This window comes from Meriones unguiculatus, chromosome 17, assembly GCF_030254825.1.
Source record: "Meriones unguiculatus strain TT.TT164.6M chromosome 17, Bangor_MerUng_6.1, whole genome shotgun sequence".
Taxonomy (NCBI): domain Eukaryota; kingdom Metazoa; phylum Chordata; class Mammalia; order Rodentia; family Muridae; genus Meriones; species Meriones unguiculatus.
Window position 1 is genome coordinate 64387708 of NC_083364.1, and position 21904 is coordinate 64409611.

The 21904-nt window shown below is 39.7% G+C and overlaps 2 protein-coding genes across 5 annotated transcripts in view; one reads left to right on the plus strand and one right to left on the minus strand.

Moving 5' to 3' along the window:
- The window catches only part of Arl13b (ADP ribosylation factor like GTPase 13B), a 66791-nt gene extending 64620 nt beyond the window's left edge, over nt 1-2171 (minus strand). The window contains exon 1 of the mRNA XM_060370612.1: nt 2032-2171. The gene's annotated coding sequence lies outside the window, so the exon portion shown is untranslated. The remainder of the gene's footprint in view (nt 1-2031) is intronic.
- Nucleotides 1776-21904, plus strand: part of Pros1 (protein S) — a 70962-nt gene continuing 50833 nt past the window's right edge. For all 4 annotated transcript variants that reach the window (XR_009587012.1, XR_009587013.1, XR_009587011.1 and 1 more), the window contains exon 1: nt 1776-2016. Coding sequence is in view for 1 of the 4 variants with exons in the window: in XM_021663676.2 (XP_021519351.1) it covers nt 1938-2016 (79 nt within the window). In the remaining 3 variants the exon portion in view is untranslated. The remainder of the gene's footprint in view (nt 2017-21904) is intronic.

A 21904-nucleotide genomic window follows, 5' to 3' on the forward strand; every position in this document is an offset into this window, starting at 1 on the left:
CACCACAGGCTGGTGACAAAGCCAGAAAGCATTTGAGCTACAACTGAGTTTGGAACTTTAAGGGCTGTAGAGATGGCTCAGTGTTTGAGCACTTGTTGCTCTTCCAGAGGACCTGGGTTGGATCCCAGTACCAACATGGAGGCTCAAAACCATCTCTAACTCCAATTGCAGGAGACCTGATGCCCTCTGCAGGCACATGGTGCATATCCACAGGCAAAACTCATACTCATTAAAATAAATATTTTTGCATCTGTACACACACCTGTAATCCCAGCACTCAGGGAGTCAGAGGCAGGCAGATCTTTGTGAGTTCAGGGCCAGTCTGGTCTACAAAGTGAGTCAAGGATGGCCAATGCTAAACAGAGAAACCCAATCTTGAAAAACCAAAAACAATTTAAATTTTTAAAAAGACCCAAGCTACAACAGAAACTTACACTCATAAAGAAAATTTTGATTAATAAAAGTTCAATCATACCAGAAGGAACAAATCCCAGAGACAACTTTTGTTGCCTGAGAGACAATAAGACAAACACATCCCTTTTGATCATATATTTCTAGTACTTGTGTTTCCTTCACTTGTCTTCTCCCTATTTTCAACCTCCTTTGCTGGAAGCCTCAAATTCCTTTTTCATAGCTTAAGTTGTTGTATGTCTCAATCATCTGACCACCTCCTCGAATCTCACAACCTTGTGAAATTCCACTGCATTCATATGTAATTAAATATTATTTTCTCCTCTGAGTCTCTCAAGCATCAATTTAGTTAAACAAGGTACAGAGCATGGAAGGGTATGGTACAAGAGTTTTCCTTCCTTTTATTGAATGAATGGAAATTTACGAACCATTCTCTTATCAGAAAAATTGCTTCAATATTGCATTTAGCTCTATCACAAAATCATTGAAAAAGAAAGAAAGAAAGAAATCTGGAAATAATCTTTAAACTATCATTCTGCTTAGTACGTTTCCTTCAAACACACAGAAAAATCAATCAATGTTCGTTTCCTTCAAACACACAGAAAAATCAATCAATGTTTTATTCAGACAAAAAGGAACAATAATATATGTGCATTGAGCAATACTATGCCTTATGCTTCTTGTAGCATCTTTAGAAAATCTCACATCAACACTGTGACAACCTGTTTACTGTAAGCTCTTTTCTTAAAGTTATTCAACAGTGGTAAGACCAAGTATTATGCTTTAGACCCAGGCAGTGGCAGCCTAAGGCCTGACAAAAACTGAATGGTAATACTTAATACCAACAAGCTGCTTGGAGGAAAGGCACTGTGGGTGATCAGACCATTCCATTTTCTTCCTCCCCCTCTCACCCATCATTACTTCTGATCTGAGCACTCTTCTTCCTAAAGTCCTCATTGGCTTTTGTTCAGGTTGACATCTTGAAATCCTGACAGGGAGAGTGAGGAAAGGAAGAGAGGAGGGAGGAAGAGAAAGAATGGGGAAGGAAGAAAAGGGGAAGTGGGAGAAAGAATAGGAAATGAAGAGAAGGAGAGAGGGAGAGAGGAGGAAGGGAAAGGGGGAAGGAGAGAAGGCAGGAGAGAGGAGGCGGGAGGGAAGGAGGGAGTAGGAGGGAGGGCGGTCTTTTCTTCAACCTTTGAAAACTTCACTTTCTAAAGAAAGAAGTAACTGCAGGACCGCGACAAAGGACCTCTGATAAGCTTTCCAGGCCTCCGACCTCACTCCCGGATCCCTCCCCCTTCCCGCTCCCACAGCTGAGAAAAGCTTCCAGGAAATGTCCCAGTCATCGCTTCCCCTCCCGGGCTGGGGGCTGGGAGCGGGCGGTCCCCTCCGCCGCTGGCTGCTCCGCCCGCGCTCAGACTGGGCCAGAGCTAGGAGAGCTGAGCCCGGGCTCGCAGCTCCCAGCGACCGAGTGCAGGCTCGGGTCCCGGCTGCGCCTGCCCTGACCTCCCGCCGCCCGCTCAGCAATGAGGGTCTTGAGTGCGCGCTGTCGCGTGCTGCTGCTGGCCTGCGTCGTCCTGGTGCTGCCAGTCTCAGAGACAAACTGTAAGTAATCCATACCTCCAGGTTTCTCTCTTGTCTACGTGCTTCGGCTGGTAGGGTTTTCTTGTCCCCTGCCGCTTGCTGCCTCCAATAAGTTTCCAATAAGTCCCCCAGCGGCTCAGAAAGTAGTGGCAGCCTCGCGCTAGCCAAGGGTGTAAAGGTGGGACAGGATCAAAGCTTGCCTTGTTTTGAGAATCATTATCCACAGGACTGATGCAAGAACCTGGGTGACACTAAGGGTCAAAGGAATTGGATGAGCATAGTCCCAAACATTGATAGAAAAGCTAAGCCAACCCTTGGTGCCCTCTCTTTTATAAAAGAGTGTCCCAGCCTGCACCCTCCTTTGCATCTAACCTTCCTTTTGCAGGTTCTGGACTTTGAACTTGATTGGTTTGTCTCACGATGACAAGTTATTTGAGAATTAATACCGTTTTACATATCATTCTCTAACCTTGGTATAAGAAATGGCCGTTGGATATTATCTTGTACCGAGGATCATTTTATATCGAGTGTTTTGACTACTATGTATCTGAGTTGGTAGCACTAATTCTTTGCCTCTTTGAGTTTCTTGATCTTTCCTCTTCCATTCTCAGATTCCAGGCAGCATATCGAGTTTTCTCTTAAAAATATATAAAGAATAACAAGGATTTAGTACGTTTTTATTTAAATTTATTTTTATGCTTTAGTATGTTTTAATTATCAATTTTATTGTTTTCAGAAGCTTAAATGTGTTCTTAATCAACACTGTTTTCTTTTTCTCTATTGTATTCCCAGAAACTGGCAGGGGAGCAATAAGTGCATAGCATAACGAATACCATTAGGCTACCAAGAGCACCAAAGAAACTTTTCAAACATGGTAATTAAATAGGAGAACGTTAGTATCCCATCTTTTTATTCGTTAGTAAGGAGGTGAGACAGTATTTTTAAAGCTACTCCTAACTTAAAGACCAGAATGTGACTTGTTCACTTTATGTTGAAGATAAACAAGTTACAGTTGCAAAATTTCAACAATCAGACCCTTATGATGAAAGCTGCATGTGACTGTATGCCTGCACGTGATTTATCTTGTTTATTAGGACATCCAAATGGTTTCAGATAGCAGCAGGGCATCGGTGGGGCACACACCTTTAATCCCAGCGCTTGCTAGGCAGAGGCAAGCAGGTCTTTGAGTTCAAGGCCAGTCTGGTCTATAGGGTGAGTTGCAGCACAGCCAGGGCTACAGAGAAACCCTATCTCAAGAACAGATAAACAAACAAACAAATAAATAAATAAATAGAAAGAAAAAAGAAAGGAAGAAAGGAAGGAAGGAAGGAAGAAAGAAAGAAAGAAAGAAAGAAAGAAAGAAAGAAAGAAAGAAAAGAAAAGAAAGAAAGAAGAAAGAGGGAAAAAGCTGGTGTTTGGAAAAAGAGCAAGAAAATAGACAAGTTCATTCTACAAAGACATCACAGAAAGAATATTTGTGCCTATGATGACCATAGCCTTTCTGGTTGCTACCTAGATTAAAAATTGTCTCTGGTTTACCAATGAAGAAGACACCTCTGAGCGATTTCAATTCCCTAAGATGTTGATTTTTTGTTTTGGGGTCACAAAACACAAAGAGGTTTCATTGTGGCACTTAGAATTGAATACAGGGCTGTGTGTATGCTAGGCCAGTGAGCTACTTTCCCAAAACCCCAGCTTCAGAAGTTTTGAAATTTAAGATATAATTAGAATAAACAGCTGATGGATAGTCAATTGTATGGTCCTAGAAATATTGCTATAATGAAGGAAATCTTTGCCAAGAACAGTTATTTTTCAGAGGGTGCTTAAAACAAAAGAAACAACACAAACCAGAGTCTTTTTCTATAGTTCTGACTTGCATTTCACCTACAGTAACCTGGACCTAATAAATAATGGGATTAAGTTGCTTCTGTCAACATGCCTGACTTTCAAGTTCTTTGCTTTAACAATAAAGGAAGTATTCAGTTATCAACTGACTTTGCAAATGTATTTGCTTGAATAAAACAACACCAAAATGAAAAAAAAATAAAGATTACACAGACACACGCATGCACAAACACACACACACACACACAAACCCAAAGAACTTGCATGTAAAATTTACGTTGTGTACTTATTTTTGCTCATCACTCATGAGAGCTTGTGGTAAAAAGGGAAATGGGAAGAGAAGGATATCTATTTTTGGAAGGCTAATTTGGCCTTATCCAGACTTCCCTTTTGAGTGGATGCAGTCTACTCTGTTCATTATTGACCCATCTTTTCTACAAGTTTTTGTACTCACCTCTGTCCTTTGCTGCTTCTCCTCTTTGCCATGAGTTTATCCTTCCTTAGAGTTTCTTTACATCAAAATCCATACCGCTACACTAGTGTGCATCAAGAGTTAAATACAGCAATGGCGATAATAAAATCTATGGTATATTCATGTTTCTTCCGTGAACTCTATGTCAGCGAAGGCAGAGATGTTCTTCACGTGGACATTTTATGTCCACTAAGTTTCACATCTTTGTATCTTGGGTGGGTGAGCTATTTAAATATGTAAGCTTTCAAAATAATATGAGAAGCTTATTTATATACATTAAATATTAAATGTACTGTAAGATGGACATAACCTTTGAGGCCCAGGAACAGAATGGTATACTTCAGATCTTAAATTTACTGATATATATGTATATATATATATATATATATATATATATATATATATCATATATATGCCAGCATATTTAAATTATGGTCTTGATCTAAGAGTAACAATAATGAATTTTTCCATACTAAAGATAGGAAGGAATGTCTTAGTCAGGTTTAGCCATTATGACAACATTCATGAGAAAATCAACTAAAAGAAATGGAAGGGTTTATTCTGAGTCATGTTTTTTGAGGCTGCCATTTTTGAGGGAGGCATATGTTAGGCAATAGATGTAGCATACAGGATTCAAAAAGAAAACTCTCATTTTTATGGTACATCCCCTCTCCTCAAACCTATGAAGCTGTGAATTCAAAGCCTTGGTCAAATGCTTTCATGGCCTAATGACTTCCCAAAGGCCCAGTTCAGAGCACTGCTTCCTTAGGGCATAAGTGCTCAATGCATGAGCTTTTGTAGAACACTTAACTTCTGAAATATAACAGTGTCCCTGTGCCTCAAAGACCCAAGCCCATCTCACAGTGCAGAATGCATCAGAATGCACTAGCCTGTCTTTATGAATCTTTGTGTCTTACCAGTTCCATCACTACCCAAAAGTGAAAGTTCCAAAGTTTTTTCAGAAGCTCAAAGCAGACTCATAGATATGAACTTTAAAATTCAAAGACAAGTTACTTACATCCAATATATGCGAGTATACATGGGACACACTCCTATTCCAAATGAGAAGAGTTGTAAAACAGCGCAGCAGAAATTTTTTGAAGCAAGACTGAAAACTTGAAGGGCAAACATTGAGATCGATAGTTCCATATCTGTCATCAGAGCATGATGTTACGCTATGAGACCTAAAGGCCACCCTCAGGACTATATTGACTTAAGACTTTCTGGTCATCCTCTCGGCCAGGCTGTGCTTGCAGTCTGCAGCTGTCTTTGGTAGGAGTGATATGTCACAGGTATCTCTGTTGTCACTGATGTTCCTTTGGTTCCACTTTCACAGTTTCAGGACCTTCAGGGTCTGCTTACAAAACATCAAAAGTGCTACAAAGTGCACACCCTTTTAGGTTTTCCTTTGGCATCTCAGTGGGGCTCCTGAATTCCATATCTACAAAGGTACATGGATATCATCAAGTTGTGCTAATAGCAAGATCAGTAGCTACCTCTCAACCCACCACAACTACACTGGGTTCTTTAGTGATTTAATGACTAAGGTGAAATACTGAGGAAATAATTTCTTAGCTGTGGGACCCAGAACACCCAGGGATTCATTCCTCAAATAAAAGGTTTGTATTTACCTACCTTTTAACCAATGAAGGATGGATCTTCCTGATTCATGAGATTATCTCAAGGCATTATCTTTCCAACTGTCCATGTAGAAAGTGCTTGGATTATTTTTAATGGTGCTAATCTCTTTACTGTCCCCATCAGCATCAACTTAACTTTACAGGCCTTTCTTTGCTAGCCAAACAGCAAATTTCTTAAGTCTTTCTGCTCTGATTTTTTTTCCTGTGTCTTATTGTAAATCTAGCTAAATCAAACAGCAATAATGAAGCGACATCAAGATGCAAGATTCCTTGGAATTTCTTCCAAAAGGTTAACTAGTGTGTCGTTTTAAGCCTCCCTTCATACACAAGTTATAAAATATGGGAGAAAATTAGACAAATTCTTTGCCAGAATGTAGCATAAATGGCCTTTAGTTCAGTTCCCAAAGCAGTCTTCCCTTTCTTTTGAAACCTTTCTAGCCTGGTCTTTACATTAGATCAACATTTTGATCTTCTGAGGTTCTTCAAGAATCACTCATTAAGCTCCACCAACCATGTATGTATACCTTTTCTAGACTGCTTCCCCAGAATATTTCAAATGTTTCTAAACTATCATTTATAATCACAACAACAGCCCCAGTTTTCAGTGTCAAGTTTCTTGTTGTCTTTCTATTACCGTGGGGGGGGGGGGAGAATGCAAGGAAATCAACCAGGATAAGGAAAGATTTGCTTGGGCTCATGATTTCAGACTCTTTTGTCTATGGCTATTTGGCCTTGTTTCTGTGTCACTAGTACAGAAGCACTGTTCACCTTGCCTTACTGAGGTTAGGAAACAAAAGGGAAAACTTGGTTCATACTGGGTCCCACAACCCATCTGTTGGTTAATCCACTGAGGAAGCCAGAACACTCACCAATCACATACCAAATACTCCAACCTGCACATTGCTGCTTTGGGGACCAAACCTTCAATGCTTGAGTTTTTCTGGTAAACCATAACAAGGAAGAAATCAGAGAAGGTTGGAAAAATTACAAGGATTGCGCAGAAGGAGACAGAATGGTGTGTTATCAGCCATGCATGGTAAAAGCAAAGACATGAACGTTTAGGTGACCTATATGGTGGAACTCATGTGACACCATGTTAGGGACTGCCTTAAGATGACTGAGTTGATCTGACTTCTAGTCCTCACATAGGACTAGAAGTCTCATGACTTATAGTCATATCAAGTCATATAACTTGAGGCTCTCTTGTTATGACAATCCTGGGAAAGTCATACAGGAATTTGTTCTTACTTTTTTGCTTTAAAGTTTGCCTTTAAAGTTCCCCCAGGCATTTCCTGTACTTTCTGTACATGTTAAGAACATTATCTGTTCACGAGTCTCTGGGATGCTATTTGTCAAGGAGATTGCCACTGCACAATCTTTGTCATGTAACAAATGTTGTTGTTTTTCTTTTTTTTAATTGAAAATAGATTGTACTTTCATTGAATACACACCCACCACAGAACAGTCTTCCTTACCTCCACCCCTCCCAACTCTCCTTCCTCCCCTCTCTCCCAGATCCTCTCCCCCTCTTTTCCTACAGAATAAAGTAGGCCTCTAAGAGACAGCAAGCAAACATGATGAAACAGGATATAATAAGGCAAGGCAAAAGCTCTTAAGGAGACTAACAAGGCAATCCAAGAGTAGGGAAAGAGTCTCAGGAACAGGCAAGAGAGTCGAGAGAGTCACACCAGCTCCCACTGGTAGGAGTCCAACAAAAACACCAAGCTAATAACAATAAGATATATGCAGAGGACCTGAGGCAGACCCATGCATCCCGTGCTTGATGCTTCAGGCTCTGTGATCTCATGTGAGTTCATGTGAGCACTGTTTAGTTGCTTTGATGGGTCATGTTCTCCTGGTGTTGTCCATCCCCTCTGACTCATACAATTTTTCCTTCCTTGAGCTTCCTGATAGAGACCTCCAATTTAGATTCTCTTTGCATAATATCTGGATATGAGTCTCTGCATCCCCCTTCCCATCTGGTGCTGGATAAAGCAATATCTAGTAATAAATGTTGATGGAAAAAGCATATCACTTTTAAAACACACACAGTTCTAAGTTCTTTGAGAAATTTAAACTATGTTTTGAGAAATTTTTATTTGGTCCAGGTGTGGTGGCACACTCCTTTAGTCTACGCACTCGGGAAGCAGAGGCAGTCAGATTTGAGTTTGAGGCCAGCCTAGTTGACACAGCAAGTTCCAGGACATTTGAGGCTATGTAGAGGGACCCTGTCTCAGAACAACAAACATGAAAAAAAATGTCTTATTGAATTCTTTGAGGATTTCATTCAGTTGTATTTTGATCATATTTATACTCCTCTCCAAACTCCTCCAAGAGCCACTCTACCCTCCTATCTACTATGTGTTTAAAAAAACAAAACAAAACATGAAATTAATCTTGTGCTATACATACATGCTTGTGCATGTGCTCATCCATTGGAAATGGTCAACCTACCAAAGGCCACAACCTTAAAGAGAACTGACTCTCCCTTTCCTAGTAGCAGGAGTTGAGGATGAAATCCTATCCTTAGCTGGTAACTATTGAGAAAGTAATTTGGCTCTCAGTATTTGATCAATCAATTGCTCTATAAAGCAAAGCCCTAAATATTTGAGTGTACAAGACCAGTGGAAACTATTAAATTTTTCACATTGAAATTAGTGTTATTCTTTAGTTAGAGGTAATGTTGTACTGGTATAGGACACTGGTGAAGTCTAGTAAAACTTCTAATAATATCGAAATTCAGACTAAATGTCTCAGGAGTAAGTATTAAGTCTCCACAACAGAAGAGCTTTAGTTCATTTGCTTATCAATAATCTGCTGATTATAATATGTCCAATTTCCAAAAGCTTAAAGAATGCTGCTTCTGGTTATAACATTGGTGTTTTATTTCTGTGAGTGTGAGCATTGATGTGCAAAAGACTGCATGGCAGAGTTCCTATGTAACTATCTTATATTTGTGACCAACTTTTGCTTTCAATTTTATTTTTTAGTATTATTATTGTGTGTGTATGGGTGTGTGTTCTCATGACAGAACAATTGTGTGGAGCTGTTTTTCCCCTCTTGTCTTTACCTGGGTTCTGGTGATCATATTCAAATAATAAGGCTTACATGGCAAGTATCTTTACCTCCTAAAATGTCATTGACCCTGCTGCAGCCTTTCTTATGGACTTTGCTGGGGTTTGTGTTGAGGTCCTTCGCCCATGTTACCACCAAAAGCCATGCAGATGTCCGTAGTAGTCTGTGTTGCAGCCTGAAGCCATGATGAGGTCCATGGGTCTTGCTGCTGCCATGCTGAGGCCAGGACTGCCTCCAATGACCTGGTTTGGGTTCATGATCCTACTGCAGCCAGGAGCCATGTTTGTGGTCTGTGTTGCTGCTAGAAACAATGTAGAAACCCATGCCCCCTGCTGACTGTAAAGGGCAAGGAAGCTACTTTCCCAGTGATAACAATGATTGAGGTGCATAGCTGAGAAAGAGGGACATGGAAAACTTCTGTGGCAATTCCTACTCCACCCCACTCCCACTCACCCCCAAAAGAAGCAGCCCTAAAAGAAGCCATCGAAGAGAACTCTTAAAAAGTGTCGTAAGGATGCTGAAGTGTAGCTCTCCACAACCAATGGCTACTGGCTGGGGTTTGGGAGGGGAACACCTCAGTTCTATTTAAGAAGCAGGCCACTGAGAGTTTGACCATGCTCCAATGAGTGTATAGATTACACAAATTGGACTTGTTTTTTTGTTTTTGTTTTTGTTTTTTTTTTTTCTCAAAAGACTAGGGGAGCAGAGATGGAAGAACGGAAAATGAATGTGACGGAGGTACATGATGTGAAATTCCCAAAGAATCATAAAAATATGTAGAAAACAAAGAAAGAAAAACTCTAAAACAACCAGAATTGGAAACTTGAAGATTACTTTGAGATTTTGGAGTTAATGAGTTACGACTTCATAGCCAATCTTATACTAAGAGAAGGTTATAAAACTTTAAACTAATGCCTGTAACAGATACTAGAAATATGCACTTGTTTTCTTTGGTTAATTCTAAAAACTTGTGTTCTGATTAAAGAAAAAGTACATAGATAATCTTGTAAAGTCTGGTGTGTTTTGTATAACTGTCCCATCTCACACCATCTGGTACATGTGACCACCAACGTCCTTGCAATCAGGAGAACAATGGAGGAGACACCTGCCTTAGTGGGATACGGTTTTACTTAACTGTTCAAAGAGTTCTACTCCAAGGAAGCTCGGGCATATTCCATGAACTTTGTCAGCTGTCTCCGTCAGATCGTTTTTCCTCTGAGGTTAAAATTAATGCTTCTTCACTTAAGGAAAGTATGAATTGTCATTGCCTTCATCAATTTTTTATATGAGCTGTGAAGCTGTTTAACTTTCTGTATAAAATTTGTAATAGAGAGAATAATTAATTAGGTCTAGAACATACATTCGGACGGGGATGTAGAATTGTTACACGGAGTTTATGTTAATATCGCAGAATGAGCAAACCATATAGCTGATTTTAAAGTCGTTTTGTAACCAGGATTCTGTCCTCTCTTGTCTCTCTCTCCCCATTGGTAATAGTAATTGATGTGGTTTATGATGGCCTGCTTGTTAATCATAATTACTAGGCTTATTCTAAAAGTAACTTTTGACACTTTCTGGAGTTTTGTCTTTTTAAAATGATTCCTTCTATTGACTCTTACGGTTCCTACCTGTCCTTTTCAGCACTCTGGAAACCTGAGGCAGAAAGACTGTTGAGGCTTCTGCAGCAGCTTGTGCTATGTTTGGGAGGCTTTATCACGATACAAGAAAGTAATAAAACAAAACTAAATAAAATAAGATTTCCTCTAGGCCAAAATTTTATTCCCCCTGTATCTGTAAGTATTCTCACGGTCCTATTCTTTGTTGCTATCTGCACATGCTTAGTTAGGAATTGGGCTTCTGTGTTTGGAGAGCTTTTCTTTCCCTTGTATGGTAGGGTTTGCCAAGGTGCTGGGTTTTTTGTTTTTGTTTGTTTATTTTTTTTTTTAGTTGGCAATCATATTTGTTTAGGGAATACACTGTATTCCTATGCACGCACATTCTTGAAATGACTGAATCATGATGATTAGCATGTAAGTTGCTTTTAGTGCTTATCATTTCTTTGTGGGGAGAACATTTAAAATTCTCTTTTAACTGTTTTGAAAAACCTCAAAGGGGGAGAGGGGAAGGGGGGAAGATGGTGGGATCAGGAGGAGAGGAGGATGAGGTCTATGATTGGGATATAAAGTGAGCAACTACATAAATAAAATTAAAAGTTAAAAAAGAAAAGAAAAACCTCACGTTACCATTAATAACATTGCCTGGTCAGCTTACTAGCCTAAACTTCTTTTTAGAAAATCTAAGGTGCATTATTATTTTTATTATTATTTTAATATTATTATTATATTACTCATTTTGTGGGGGCGCACATGTACCTGTGTGTGAATGTGTGTCCTATGGCTCGTATGTAAGGCAGTTTTGTGGAGCTGGTTCTCTGTTCTCCATGTGGGTCCTAGAGAAAGAACTCAGGTCTTTGCAACCAGCACCTTCATAAGCTGTGTCTTCTAACTACTCCAAAGTAATCTAAGTGCTGTCTAATTGAGAAAGTATTGACCCATACAACAATGGGACATTTGTTCTATAAGTTTATCAATATACGTGCATACATTTTTAGATATTAATATATGTAAGTTGATATTAATCATAAAAAAATATACTTATTTTATGAGGCTGGGAGTTTATGATGCTCAGGAGTTGGGAGCAGGTACTGGTCATGCAGACAACTACAGTTTGGTTCCCACACTCAAATCAAATGGCTAACAACTGCCCGTAACTCCAGCTCCAAATTGGCTGATATCTCCAGTTTCTCACATACCTGCACACACATGCATACACATAACTCAAAGTAAAAACAAACTTTTTAAATGTTATTTGTCTTAGATACAATGAGCTCTACCCCATAGCTTGTGTTCATTGTAATTATTTAGGCAGAACAGTATTTGAGAATACTCAGCATGCTTCCAACCATTTGCTTATCTCAGTGATATCCAGAACCACACACTCATTATACTTCTTTGGAGATGACCATGTTCCCTTCATTGGCTTGATTTCTTAGAAATAGAATCGCAAGCAGAATGTCTAAACACTTTGTCTGTTTGGGAGGCTTCAGATACATATTGTGAAATATTTCCTTGGAAATCTGCCTGGAATAGTTGATATTGCTTTCACTTCTAGCAACACTGAATATTAACACTAAAAAAACCTTTGTATATGCAGTAACTGAAAAATGGGAAGTGATGACTTTTGAGGAAAGTGAAGAAGTAGGATCTTAGCTTGACTTGAGACATACTCAAAATTCTAGAGGAACACGTGAAAATATTAGGATTTTTGGATCACAATTCAGCTATGCTTGGTAATGTAACCTTTCAGTTTATCTACTTCCTACGGAGGATTCCGGAATTCTGATAACATTTGCATTCAACTTCTTTTTAAATTTGCATGGACCCTGTGTTATCCTATTTTAAAATGCCTACTGATGTTTCAGTTTACTCTTTTTTTCTAGTGGGTTTTCTTTATTAAGAATTTGTAATTTCTATGTATACGTTGGAACATTTAAGCCCTTTTTATTGCTTTTTCTAGCTTGCATCTTGGCTTTCTAGAAACTTTTATTAAATTTATTCTTTGACAATTTCTTACATGTAGAGAAAGCATTCTGATTACTCCCAGTCCTATCTCAGGGTCACCCTGTCTTATCATTCCTCCTTGTCAACCTCCCCTCCTCTCTGCAAGACCTTTCCCACATTTCGGGAGTTTGCTTAGTTTTGTTGTACCAAAACAGAGTATGGGTTCTAGTGAACAGACATTTTAGTGTTTATAAACCAAATCTATGTTTACATGGTTTCCCTTTTTGCTTTGGATTTGAGTAAAAAAGGACTCCTCCACTTCAATAAAACATAAACATGGGGAAATCCTGCCAAATCATGTGGTTAAACAATAGAAACCCCATGATTTTATAAATATAAGTTGCATCAATTGGCAGATAATTGAATGGGAGGAGTGAATTTTTGTAGCTAGCTGGTGGGTTTAAAAGCTGGCAGCAAGATCTCAACTTCTTCAGTGTGGGACCATTTAGTGTATATGTCTGCTCATCTTAGATATTGGTAAAAATCATTTTTAGTCCTGGTACTGACGAGGAGTTTAAAGACAACAGCCAGCCATTCTGGAGGTCCCAGCTTAGAGCAATTTAAAGAGGCTGGTCCATAGACCATGGGTGGTGGTGCATACTTCTATCTCTGATCCCAGGACTTGAGGTGTGGTAGGGATCAGGACCTTAAGACCATCTGTTTTTTATGTGTTTGTTTTTGTTTCCTGAGAAGAAGCTTCACTGTGTAGTTCAGGCTGTCCTGGAGTTCACTACGTAGACCAGGCTGATCTCATACTCACCGAGATATTCCTACCTCTGCCTCCAGATTGCTGAGATTAAAGGGATGCTCTGCTAGTGGCCCAGATGTCTTCTATAACCACGTAATGGCTTTGAGGTTGGCCTGGACTGTGTGAGACTCCATAAAGTGAACTGTCCTGGACTCACTTTGTAGACCAGGGTAGCCTTGAACTCACAGAGATCTGCCTGCCTCTGCCTCTCAGATTGCTATGATTATAGCAGCACACCCAGCTTTATAATTTTTTTTTCCCCAGACATGGTTTCTCAGTGTAACCTTTGCTGTCCTGGACTCACTTTGTAGGCTAGGCTGGCCTTGAACTCACAGAGATCTGCCTGCTTCTGCCTCCCAAGTGTTTGGATTAAAGGAATGCCCCACCACTGCCCCACTCTCCTAAGAATATTTTATGGTGGTGTGTGTGTGTGTGTGTGTGTGTGTGTGTGTGTGTGTGTGTGTGTGTAATGTGTTCTCTGTGTGTATTAAGTGTTGTGTATGTATGTTGTGTGTGTATGGTGTAGTGTGTATTATGTATGGTGTGTGAATGGTGTATGGGGTGTGTGTGTCTGTGCTCTCTGTCCTGTGTTTGCTATGTATGTTGTGTGCATGTGTTGTGTGTGTTGTATGGTGTGTGTGTTGCTCTGGATCAAATTATGGGTCAAATGAGTGCCCCGCAAATGTTCTACTACTACAGCATTTCTTCAACCCTACCATGCTTTTGTCGTAATGACCTCCAATATGCTTTACTAAATTTATTATTTAATATTAATATCTCTGCAGATATTATGTTGTTATTCTATTCATATTTTGTGTCTGAATTTTATTCGTGTTAGCAAGGCTGATGTTATTTTCATATTGTTTGATTATATTTTCTCTTCCACCAAATCCTCGAGAGGCACCCACATCTCTATCCATCCAATATTGTTCTTTCTCAGAAAAAAAAAAATTCTTTCCCAATCTATAGACAGTCATTTTGACAACAGTGTCCTTTGCTTTGCTTTACAGAAGCTTTTCAGTTTCATGAGGTCCCATTTATTGATTGTTGCTCTTAGAGCCTGTGCTGTTGGTGTTCTGTTCAGGAAGTTGTCTCCTGTGTCAATGAGTTCAAGGCTCTTCCCTCCTTTTTCTTCTAACAGGCTTAGTGTGTCTGGTTTTATATTGAGGTCTTTGATCCACTTGGACTTTAGTTCTGTGCAAGGTGATAAATATGGATCTATTTGCATTTTTCTACATGTAGACATCCAGTTAGACCAGCACCATTTGTTGAAGATGCTATCTTTTTTCCATTGTATGGTTTTGGCATCTTTCTCAAAAATCAGGTGTCCATAAGTGTGTGGATTTATTTCTGGGTCTTCTATCTGATTCCATTGATCTGCCATTCTGTTTCTATGCCAGTATTATGCAGGGACAAAACAGGGAACAGGATAGGAGCCTACCACAGAGGGCCTCTGAAGGGCTCTACCCTGCAGGGTATTGAGACAGATGGCTGAGACTCATAGCCAAACTTTGGGCAGAGTGCAGGGAATCTTATGAAAGAAGTGGGAGACAGTAGGACCTGGAGAGTACGGGAGCTCTACAAGGAGAGCAACAAATGCAAAATATCTGGACACAGGGGTCTTTTCTGAGACTGATACTCCAGCCAAGGACCACTCATGGAGATGGCCTGGAACCCCTGTACAGAGGTAGCCTATGGCAGTTCAGTATCCAAGTGGGCTACATAATAATGGGAACAGGGACTTTCTCTGACTTGAACTCACTGGACTGCTTTGTGATCACCTCCCCCTGAGGGGAGAGGAGCCTTACCAGGCCACAGAGGAAGACAGTGCAGCCAGTCCTGAAGAAACCTGATACACTAGGATCAGAGGGAAGGAGAAGAGGACCTCCCTTATCAGTGGACTGGGGGAGGGGCAAGGGTGGGGAAGAGGGAGGGAAGGTAGGTTTGTGAGGGGAGGAGGGAAGGAGCTACGGGGGGGATACAAAGTGAATTAACTGTAACAAATAAATGAATAAATAAATAGATTAAAAAAACACAAAAAAGTAAATCAGAACAAATAAACAAAAGACCAACAAAGTAAAGAATGTCCAAACAAAACAAAAAAGTAAACACACACACACACACACACTTACCAACCAATTAACCAATTAAATAATCATAAAATTAATTTTGTGTTGACCTTCTCCTGTGCACCGGAGCATGTGTGATACACCCTGTGACACTCCTGGAGAAAACTGATTTTCCCTTTGCCAGCTGCTATCAATTGCAGAAGGCTTCTTAGGGATAGGACCCCATGTCTAACACACACACACACACACACACACACACACACACACACACTCCCGTCTCTCAGTGCTGGGATGCCATGTGGCTTGACTTAATGCAAACCCTGTGCTTGCTGCCATAGCAGCTGTGAGTTTATGTGTGCCTCAGCCCATTGTGTCTGGGAGACACTGTTTCTTTGCAGTCATCCAGTACTTCTGGCTCTAACAAATTTTTCACCTTCTCTTCTGCATAGAACCCCAAGCCTTGCAGGGATGGATTTGATGAAGACATCTCATTTATGATTTCTATAAAGAATTGTTTTTCTGTCTAGAAGTTGTAGAATGTTCTCATTAGCCCTAATTGATTTTCAGTTTTCATTGGATTTCTCTGATAATCACTCATGTTATTGTCAGGACAATTCGTTTTTTGCTAATACAATACTTCTTTTACTGTGTTTAAAATATACAGACATAGAGCAGGAGACATGCTCATCTGCAGGCCTCTTGCCTGAAAGAGGAAAAACAGAACTTGACTGAATTGCTATTCCGCACAGAGTCATCTAAATAACCTGGTGGTTACTGTTTCTTTTCTGAGGAGAACAGATTTCACTATGCTTCCCAGGCTGGCCTCAAATTCCTGGCTCCTCTGCCTCAGCCTCTCCAGTCTTGAGTGGAATTTGCCATCATACTTGACTTTAATGCTTATTCTTATTATCTCTTGATTAAACTGTCATGTAATGTTTCTAGTTTGGCTTTTTTATACCCAGTTTCTGTCTTTATATGAATCACAGAGTTTCTCCTCAGCTCTGGAAATGTCTCAGTGTTTACATATTATTAGCCTGTAGCTCTGCCACCACCCAGTGCTGCTGTGTGTACTTACTCGATGACTTCCTGCTCCCCTCCATCCTGTCTTCTTGGAAGCCTACAGCATGAACCCCTAGTGATTTTGATCTCAGAATGGTCTGTCTTTCACTTTTATTGTAGGTTCCAGAAAATATCTTTAATTTTTCTGTCATCACTTTTCTGTTCTGATATTCTCATTGTTGTTTTGTGAGTTTGACTTGATTGTACATTTGATTTTTCCCCCTCTCATGAATGTGTTGTCTTAAGTCATTTTGATGATGTTTATTAGCTTTTAAAGTTTGTTTTTTAAAGCTCTGTGAATTATCTATTTTTTTCCAAAACAAGTCAGTTTTCTTGGCTTTTCTTTTTTCTTTCATTTTATTTTATGAGATAAGATATCAATATGTAGTCCAGGCTAGCCCAAATTTGTGATCCTGCCTCTATTTTCAAGTGTTGAGATGACAGGCTTGCATTAGGCTTTCTCTCTGAATCGTTATCCCAATCCTTTCCCCTTCTTTCTCTAATAAGTTCTCATTTGAGTCTATTTTTACTTAACTTATATTAGAATTTGGCCATCCCATAGGGAATTCTGAGAGGCAGATACCAATTATACTGAATTGTAATCATCTAGCAGATAATCAGTATTCCAAAGGCTTTATTTGCATGTGCAATAATATAATAAAGGCTAATAATATGTTGAGTCAAAGGTCAACCCATTGAGCACTGCAGGTTTTTTTTTTATAATCTTTTTGAGTATGTATTTTGATCACATACAAAACTCATAAATTGCATGTTAACTTGGAGTTCTTTTTAATTAGGTGAGCTGGGGAAAGAGCCCAGGGGGACTTGCCACTGCTAAGAGCATGCACCACCCCTAGCAGCACCCCAGGCTCCTACACGCTTCTAAGCACATTTCATACTTGTTGATTTCAGAGGTCTGAGGGAGGCTGCAAGGAGGGGACACTACAGAGTGCGGCCAACTCTGCAGAGTTGACTTTGATGTTCCCAGACACTCAGCCAGTTATTTTTCCAGACATAAGCACAGACACAGCCAAATGGACTAATAGTACCAATGCCATCTTAACAAAATAGGTCAAAGTAAACAAAGACAATTTTTTTTTTTTTGCATTCATTCGTTGGTACATGACTTCAAAATCAGGTCATGGTTTGGTGTTCCCAATGGGCAGATTAGAATGACTGGGAAGCTGACTGTAAATATCTAGCTATGAAAGGGGCTCCTGTTCTAAGTTCATGGAGTGATAGCATAGCAGTTGGGAGAACAGCAAGGCCTAGAGAAACTTTCCATCATACCTTGCCAAGTTCTGAACTTCAAGTCTCTTCAAATAAAGCATCTTCATTTGTCTTTCCACTAAAGCCAATAAATTAATAAAATGGACAACAGAAGTGTGTGTGTGTGTGTGTGTGTGCCTGTGTGTTTCTGGGTGACAAGTTTGTCTCTTTGGAGTGAATAGCTAACCCTCACTGCTTCTTCTCTCCCTAACTTAATCGAAGGCTCCAACCTTGTGAAGACAGAGACAGTGATTTATTCTGTTTCTGTCTAGAATAGGGGCTGAAAATTAAAGTTATAATTAAATCCTGGAGTCAGGAGGTACCCACTTCACTTCTGTTGTAGATAAATAATACAGACCTTGTTTTTTCTGCTCAGTCACGGAATTGTTTCAGAGTGAAGGTCACAGTTTTAAATGACACTCGTGGTCTCCTCTACTTCTAAATAAATGCCAGTTTCTCTCCGCTATTGAAATGTTTTAGTGTCACCTTTGCATACATCACATAAAGTTATTTCCTTTTTGCATTTTTCCTTCACATCTCAGATTAAAATCCTAACAAAACCTATCTTATGATCTTTTATCCTTGTAAAATATGTCTCATCAGGTTATAAGGCTTCCTTTGGAAGCCCTTATTTATAGTTTATGTTTCCAAAATATTCTTTTATTTATTTTATTTTATTTTTCTTTATTAATTACACTTTACTCACTTTCTATTCTCCCCCGCCTTGGTTCCCTCCCTCCTCCTGTCCCAATTCCTCCCTTCCTCCACCCTCTGCATGCATGCCCCTCCCCAAGTCCACTGATAGGGGACGACTTCTTTTCCTTTCTTCTGATCCTAGTCAATTAGGTCTCATCAGGAGTGGCTGCCTTGTCCTCTTCTGTGGCCTGGTAATGCTGCTTCCCCTTCAGGGGGAGGTAATTAAAGATCAGGCCAATCAGTTCATGTCAGAGACAGTCCCTGTTCCTATCACAATGGAACCCACTTGGATACTGAACTGCCATGGGCTACATCTGTGCAGGGGTCTTAGGTTATCTCCATGCATAGTCCTTGGTTGGAATAGCAGTCTCAGGAAAGACCCTTGTGCTCAGATTTTTTGGTTCTGTTGCTCTCCTTATGGAGTTCCTGTCCTCTCCAGATCTTACTGTTTCCCACTTCTTTCCTCTGCCCAAAGGTTGCCCATAAGTCTCAGTATCTACATTGATAATCTGCAGGGCAGAGATTTTCAGAGGTCCTCTGTGTCAGGATCCTGACTTATTCCCTCTTTTCTCCTTCTTCTGATATCCAGCCTCTTTGCCTTTCTGGGTAGGAATTGAGCATTTTAGCAAGAGTCCTCCCTCTTGATTAGTTTCTTTAGGTGTACAGATTTTAGTAGGTTTATCCTATATTATATGTCTATATGAGTGAGTATATACCGTGTGCATCTCTCTACTGCTGGGATAGCTCACTCAGGATGATCTTTTCCAGATCCCACCATTTACCTGCAAATTTCATGATTTCCTTAATTTTCATTGCTGAGTAATATTCCATTGTGTAGATGTACCACAATTTGTGAATCTATTCTTCAGTTGAGGGGCATCTGGGCTGTTTCCAGCTTCTGGCTATTACAAATAAGGCTGCTACAAACATGGTCGAGCAAATGTCCTTATTGTGTACTTGAGAATCTTTTGGATATATGCCTAGGAGTGGTATAGCTGGATCTTGAGGAAGCGCTATTCCTAGTTGTCTGAGAAAGCGCCAAATTGATTTCCAGAGTGGTTGTACAAGTTTACATTCCCACCAGCAGTGGAGGAGGGTTCCCCTTTCTCCACATCCTTCACAGCATGTGTTGTCTCTTGAGTTTTTGATCTTAGCCATTCTGATGGGTGTAAGGTGAAATCTTAGGGTTTTGATTTGCATTTCCCTGATGGCTAATGAGGTTGAGTATTTCTTTAAGTGTTTCTCTGCCATTCGATATTCCTCTGCAGAGAATTCTCTGTTTAGATCTGTATCCATTTTTTAATTGGATTACTTGATTTTTTTGTTGTTTAACTTCTTTAGTTCTTTATATATACTGGATATTAGCCCTCTGTCAGATATAGGGTTGGTGAAGATCTTTTCCCAATCTGTAGACTGTTGTTTTGTTCTGAGGACAGTATCCTTTGCTTTACAGAAGCTTTTCAGTTTCATGAAGTCCCATTTATTAATTGTTGCTCTTAGAGCCTGTGCTGTTGGTGTTCTGTTCAGGAAGTTGTCTCCTGTGCCAATGAGTTCAAGGGTATTCCCCACTTTTTTTTCTCAACATCCTTCACAATAGCCACAAAGGAAATAAAGCACCTTGGTGTGAACCTAACCAAGCAAGTCAAAGACTTGAATGAAAAAAATTTCCAGTCTCTGAAGAAAGAATTGGAAGAAGATATCAGAAGATGGAAAGATCTCCCATGCTCATGGCTTGGCAGGATTAACATAGTAAAAATGACCATCTTACCAAAAGCAATCTACAGATTCAATGCAATTCCCATCAAATTACCAACACAATTCTTTACAGACCTTGAAAGAAAAATTCTCACCTTCATATGGAACAACAAAAAACCCAGAATTGCTAAAGCAATTCTCTACAGTAAGAGATCTTCAGGAGGTATCTCCATCCCTGATCTCAAGCTGTACTATAGAGCAACAATACTAAAAACTGCATGGTACTGGCATAGAAACAGACTGGTGGATCAATGGAATCGAATAGAAGACCCTAACATAAATCCACACACTTATGGACACCTGATTTTTGACAAAGATGCCAAATCTATTCAATGGAAAAAAGACAGCATCTTCAACAAATGGTGCTGGTCTAACTGGAAGTCTACATGTAGAAAAATGCAAATAGATCTATACTTATCACCCTGCACAAAACTAAAGTCTAAGTGGATCAAAGACCTCAACATAAAACTAGACACACCAAAATATTCTTTAACCATTGTCTAACATTTAGCACAGGGGTATGAGAAGAAATGTTTTCTCAGTAACATAATGCAAAATATTTAAAAAAATGTAAAATTTAGAGAAAAGCAAGTACAATGCCTTCATTCAAAGAAAATGCTGTCTTTGACTAGATTAAATCATAAGATACATATGGCTGGGGTTGGGGATTTAGCTCAGTGGTAGAGCGCTTACCTAGCAAGCACAAGGACCTGGGTTCGGTCCTCAGCTCTGGAAAAAAAAAAGATACATACTGCCTAGCATTGCACTATAAAAGAGCTAAGCAAGCCTTCCCGAAATTCCTCAGTAATTTAAGGGGATGAAAACCCTACTTAAGGCTTTTGGACATTTTTTAATTCCTGCAGAAACCACATTTTCAAAACATTCTCCAACTGCCAAATAGAGCTCTCATGAAATATTTATGAAAAAAAATCAAAATATTTATAGTTTAAGTCTAATTATTTTAAGTAAAAATTTTTATATCTAGTCATCATTATTGACTCAAAGTTGTTGTGTGCTAGTGATGCTTCGGCTTTCCTAAGCTTTAAGGAACATGTGCGACCTAACCTGCCGAGCCATGCGAAGAACAACATCAAAGTGCCGAGTGGCTGTCTTTTGTACAGTGAATAGCATCTCTCCCTCCCACATGTGACACTGAATCACAAACACAGATATGAATACTGCCAAGATTCTCCTCTCACACACATTCTTTCACGAGCAGTTTTCATTCTTAGGATGCCCAGTAAATAGGAGTCAGGGAAAGGGCCAGGAGGCAAACCTAAAAGAGAAGCAGGCTTGGAGGAAGGAAGAGACAGCCATCTTTGATAAAGACAAGGCATCCAAGCAGTAGCGCTGTAGAAGAGTGGAAGGTGAGTAGGTCCAGAAGTTGGAGGTTCCTCCACCTGACACTTGCTCCTGACTATTGAGTAGCTTTTAGGTGGGAAGACACTTTAACAGTGTACTTCTTTAAATATTAATATCAAAGTCTTTACTAATGAGATTAATATTTTTAATTTAATTCTTTCACAGTTTCATACACACACACAATATATATATTTGCTTACACTCATTTCCCATCCTTTCTTAACCCACATGCACTTCAATAACCTGCTCTTGACTTACTCCCAGCAAGTCTCCATCCCACTTGTATGTCTTTTTGTTTT